At 33.5% G+C, this 6000-nt stretch overlaps 1 protein-coding gene across 1 annotated transcript; it reads right to left on the reverse strand.

Moving 5' to 3' along the window:
• Positions 1-2986: 2986 nt before the first annotated feature.
• Positions 2987-4491, reverse strand: LOC147412253 (RING/U-box superfamily protein). The gene is made up of 2 exons (XM_086459457.1): positions 3514-4491; positions 2987-3351 (listed from the first exon to the last, which is right to left on the reverse strand). Exons 1-2 carry the CDS (start codon positions 4383-4385, stop codon positions 3291-3293), a joined length of 933 nt encoding a protein of 310 aa, XP_086315583.1. The 5' UTR covers positions 4386-4491; the 3' UTR covers positions 2987-3290.
• Positions 4492-6000: the final 1509 nt, after the last annotated feature.

The raw sequence follows: 6000 nt of genomic DNA on the forward strand, positions 1-6000 counted from the left end.
GGGGAGCAGATCCTCCCTCTCCTATATATACCACTATTTCCATTTGTGGAGACTGGAGAGTGCCACGTTTGATAATAATAATGAGAAAAAAAAAAAAAACTAATATCTTAGCCATCTATGGTCTAGATCAGCGCTCTCGCAGGATGGAGGGTTGAAATCCTCCTCTCATCTCACAACAAGCACCCACGTAATGTAATCAAGAATCCCACAAAATAACAAAAAGGAGAAATTTAGGGTACGAATTTTACCGGCTTCTGGATTAGGTGCGCGTGTTTTGAGGTGTGGGAAGAGAGTTTCAACCCTCAGAGATTTTTTGCTCACAATTTTTTTTTTTTTCACAATGCTCAAAACTCTCCCGGGCGTGCCACGTCAAGCCTAACAAGGCTAGTTTTACGAAGAGTGCTGATTTTTGAACTCAACTTGACAGGGGACTCAAAACTCATCCACGTGACAAGGGTAAATAATTGTAGATTCTATCCCCTCGGGATACACAACTGACCTGCCATCTACAGTTGTGTATCCCGAGTGAAAGAGTCTACGATTATGTGTGCATGACATGTCAATTAGTTTTTGAGCGCGTCTATCAGACTGAGTTCAAAAATCATTAATCTTTTCTAAATTCGTAAATTTGGGATGCATTAAATACACACAGCCTCATGTGATTGGTAGATCTCGAATTCTTTGAGCAAAGTTGTACTTCAAAGCCTCATCCTCAATTTGGACTAATTTTTTTTGCTCATACAATTTGTACACTGCCATGTCAGTGCGCAGTATCCAACAAAGTCAGTCTAACACGACTCAATTTTTAGTACCATTGTTCACACTTCTCAGGCTTCCAATGTGTGTCACGTCAAATCTAATGAGGGTAATTTTGTAATTAGGGATGCAATCAATACAGGAAGTCATGTGATGGTTGGATCTCGAATTCTATGACATTTTTTTTTAATAATGCTGAAGTGACTTCAAGCTAGAGCCTCATATTACACTTATTGACTTGAAAGTGGAGGGGAACCATACTTTCATCGAGATACGAGTAAAAAAATATTTATGATTCAAGAATTGCGATATGAGATTCTAACTTGAGATCACTCTAGCACGATTCTTTTTTTTTTTTTCCCTACAATTATGGAATTTCTTTTTCCTCATAATATGATTTGGCCAGGTGGCACCCTCAATTGACTCCCTCGTAGGACAATTGCACTTTCCTATATAAAGTGTATCCCAAGTGAGCAGTGTATCCCAATCATACAAATCTACACTTCTTGAGCGTGTCCACCTTAGGAAGTTGATTGAGTGTGCCACCTGGCAAGTCATATTATCATGACTCTTTCTTCTCTATTTTTTTTGGAATTTTGTTATTTGAAATAATGTTTGATGTTAAAGCCCTGCTTTCTACCCTACAAAACATTTGCATTTATTAATGATTTGTAATAAAAGATTTAATATTGCTTGTTAATTATTGGGAAATCTTTGTGAATCTTTTTTTGTGATTGGATGATATCTTTAATATATAAAAACAAATTATTGTAATTTCTTGTTAAAATAAAATGTAGAATCAATTTTAACTTAATTAAACTCATCAAAAAATTTATTTAAATTACAAATATACTGTCATTACATGTTACTTTAACACACATGAATTTACAAAAATATACCTATCAAGGTATAGTAACCTACGTATTGAAATTATATATATATATATATATATATATATATATATTATCAAAGAAGCTATTCAAATTACAAAAATACCTCAGTATTTGTTACAATAACATGCATATGAATTTACAAAAATATCTCCATGATGAGGGATATTTGTGTAATAAAATTGATGAGGGTTATTTTTATAATTTTATATGAAAGTAAATATTATAGTAAGGTTTATTTTTGTGGATTCATATGCATGCTATGGCTGCAAGTATTGATGGATATTTCTATAATTTCAATATGCAATTAATGTATTTTGGAGGATGGGTATTTTCTTAAATTAATGTGCATATTGTATCACATATTTTATAATTTGATTTATATCATGGTAAGGGGTATTTTAGTAATTTTGATAAGGTTAGGTTGGATTCATTGAATTTTTCGAATGATTTGCATTACTTTTTGTGTGCCACCAAATCATTTGCTGAAATTTCTAAAGAATTAAGTTGATCCATACAATTTTTCCCCAATGCAAATGACTCGAATGGTTTAACCAAACACCAATAAAACTGATTTTAGAAGATTATTTGCATTTGCAAATGATTTGCAGTGTACCAAGCGGGGCCTAAGCGTAGACATGCAGTCAAGATGAGAAAATAAAACAAGTTACCACAGTAACAAAAGAAGAGAAAATAAAACAAGTAACCAAAATATAAATGAGAATTTAGAACTCTATGTAAATCAGTTCAACTAAGTTACCACAGCTCCAGAGACTCCATTAACCGACTTCGATGGGGGTTCTTGAAGGTCAGGTCTAATGATTTGGGCTCAATCCCCATTCGCAATGGCAACAATGATGCCCTGTTTGGAGGGAAACTAACGACGACTAGTTCATCACTTTGACTGAAAATAACTACTAAAATGCTAACGTGTGTCGGCATGGTTTGATTTCACAATAAACTAGTGACCACTGTTGGATTCATTTTTTTGTTTATGAAGTGGAAAATCTCTGTTTTTTTTTTTTTTTTCAGTTGAAGGAGTGCAATCTAATTTGATTCTTTTTTTTTTTTTTTTTTTTTTGGGGGGGGGGAGGGGGGGGGGAGTGCTATCACACCGAAGAGGTGGTGCAAGGGGGATTTTTAACAAAATGGGATGAAATTGATTGTAGGTGATCTACAAGTATTCACTCCCTTTTGAATATTTAGATGCATTTATCAATTTATTATGATGTATTATAACAAAAAATGATGATCGATGGAAGTTCAGATTATAAAATTTTTGAATATTTCTTTATAATTTTTTATTTGAGTGTTCATTTCCCATTCCACATAGCATACAATAACACTTCACTGAATCATGGTAGGGCAAGGTCTGATAGAGATTAATGTGGACAAATTAACAATAGAAACTCTCTTGGGAATGAAAACTGACTTGATACATATTTGCTTCCTATTTAAATTAAAATATTGAACTAGTTCCATGCACAGTAAGAAAATTAAACATAATAAAAAAAATCAACCTTAATCTTCCAAGGCACACCACCATACATAGTTTTATATTTAATAAGATACTGACATTACTGGACCTTGAATTGTTCCCCAACTATAATCCTTCAAAATCTCAAAGCTCCCCTTGTGATCGAATTAACAACTATGGGTTTGAGTCCACTCGGATCCGCATCGATAGCAAAATTGAAATCCACATCTGCAACAAATTGCAACCATAAAAGATTTTTAATTTACTTAGATGTATGAACATCATCAAATTAATTAAAGCCCAATCTCCCAGCAAAAGAGAATGCAATATTTATGTAGTAGCTATAGCTAGGGAGTAAGTCAGGAAATAAATTAATGAAAACAAACTAACCTGCAATTGATATGTAAACAACCATCTTTCTTTTCCACATAAAACTTGCAATTGGGGCACTTCATCCATTTGTTATCCTTAGCAAGCTCTATGACCTTAAGATCATCTCTTCCTCTGTCATTCTCATCCAAGCTTTGAAATTCCTCGCACACCATCTCCGAATGCCATGGCACCTTACACTGTGCACAAAACAATCTTCTGCAATATGGGCACTCAGACTCCCTAACAATCTCCTCTCCATCATTCACCAACATAGCTGAGCAGTCCTGATAAGGGCAGTAAAATTTTTGTGAGGCAAGTATTAATGACTCAAGCAGAGCATTCATCCATCTATCAAACACTTGTTGAGGGATTATGGATTGGAGAGTATGGGGCTCTAACACCCTTTTACAATTCAACCCAGGGCAGGTAACAGAGTTGATGTTATCTTGAATTTTCGCCGCCACATGTTTACTTATACATTCGGAACAAAAAGAGTGACAACAGTCGTTAATACTGAACATATCTTCTCCTAGTTTTGCTTCCATGCAAATCTCACAGAAGCTTTTGGAATCAGATTCTCTTTCTAGTAACACCACTACTACTCCTCCTCCCATTCCCACTTCCTTATGATGATGAAATTCTTGTTGTTTCAGCTTACTATTAATGGAGTGATTTTCTTCTTCTTCTTCTGATGTTGACCCAACAATAAGTGGAATTGGAGAATTTGCAATAGTGCAAGACATGAGAGCCTCTTGGAGCTGTAACGCCTCTGCATACCTATCATCTGCTATTGGGAAGATGTCATCATCTTCATCATCTAAGAGAATAGAGAAGTAAAACTCATCTACACTCAGAAGACAAGAGCTTAATGAGCTTGAAGGCTCCACCATTTTTTTTTTCCTGTTACAATTAAAGAGGAAATACACAAATTAATAGAAGTGGGAGGGGGGGTGTGGCACTCTTATTGGTGAATTTCAATCTAATATATCATATATTATATTAATGGGCAGAGGGGCAAAGGCAGACTAACTAACTTAGTGATTAAGTATGAGTTTTTCTTGACTCCATTTCTCAATAATTCTAAGTCTAACTTCGTCGGGCAGCAATTTCTTTCTACTTTTTTTTTTAAATTTAAAAAAGCTAGTATCTCGACTTGACTTTGGCTACCGTAGGAAGCAACTCCACTCCATGTAAAATAAAATGGGAATGTTTTTTACATTTCTACCCTTGATTAATTGTAAAAAAAAAAAAAAATCCAAAACTTCATCTTTAGTACTATTCAACACTCTTTTTTCAATAATACCCTTCTCATTTTATCTTTTAGTGAAGAAGACAATGACATATTAATCTTTAAATAATAAATATATATATTATATAATTAATAAATATATTAATTATATTGACATTAATTGTCAAAGTATTTACTATAAAAAATATATTTTGTTACACAATAATCTAGACCTTTCGAAATGGATGGTCACTTGAACCTCCAACTTTCAAACAATTTTCAAGGGCTTACTTTGACTGTGTTATTGATGTGGTACTATCTTAACCGTGTAAAAGCGCTACAGTAACAAGGAACTACAGAGTATTTGCTCACAAAACAAACACCCTATTCACTATATTAGTTACTAAAATTTCATGATAGGCTTTCCATGCAACATTTAAAAGCATGATCCAATGCCACATGCATACATGCAAAACACAAATTTGAAGTACTAAAAAAAAAAAAAAAAATTGGACAATGGGGATGTGGGATTTGAATTTTAAATTGCAAAGTTACATGTTTTTCATTTATTATGTAAACAAACATTTATTGTATAAAAGGTCAATACACCCTTATTTTTTTTTTCACTAAAAGACAAAATGAGGAGGGATATTATTGAGAAAAAAGTATTGGACAATGCTAACATCCCCATGAAGTATTGGACATTAACATTCCCCTATATATATATATATAGGGGGGTGTTCAATGGCCAACTTTTTGGCAAAACATTTTTCAAAACATGAGTTAGAGGTTTTGGAATGGGCTGATTTTTGGTGAGGATGATCTCTATGGTGAGGAGATCATCATCACCAAAAATGAGCCCATTCCAAAACTTCTAACCCATGTTTACAAGCTGAAAAATTGTGGACCGTCCATTTTTTGTAAACTGTTTTTGATGGCGTTAGAAGTTTTGGAATGGGCTGATTTTTGGTGATGATGATCTCCTCACCGTAGAGATCATCCTCACCAAAAATCAGCCCATTCCAAAACCTCTAACTCATGTTTTGAAAAATGTTTTGCCAAAAAGTTTGCTAAAAAGTTTGCCATTGAACGCTACCCATATATATATATATATGTATGATCTCAGCATCCCTTTAACACTCATGTTATAAATTAGATTTAAAAAAAAATTAATTTATTTGTCCAATCAAATACTTCAAAAATGGAAGACATATAATTTTGCAATTTAAAATTCAAATCCCACATTCCCACAATCTAAATTTTTTTATTTTTCTTGA

This window comes from Akebia trifoliata, chromosome 1, assembly GCF_017979445.1.
Source record: "Akebia trifoliata isolate Shusen 1 chromosome 1, ASM1797944v1, whole genome shotgun sequence".
Taxonomy (NCBI): domain Eukaryota; kingdom Viridiplantae; phylum Streptophyta; class Magnoliopsida; order Ranunculales; family Lardizabalaceae; genus Akebia; species Akebia trifoliata.

Coding starts and splice junctions, on each gene's coding strand:
- LOC147412253 (XM_086459457.1), bottom strand. CDS start 4,385: ATGGTGGAGCCTTCAAGCTCATTAAGCTCTTGTCTTCTGAGTGTAGAT. Junction 3,352..3,513: donor TGTTTACATATCAATTGCAG/GTTAGTTTGTTT, acceptor AATTTGTTGCAG/ATGTGGATTTCAATTTTGCT.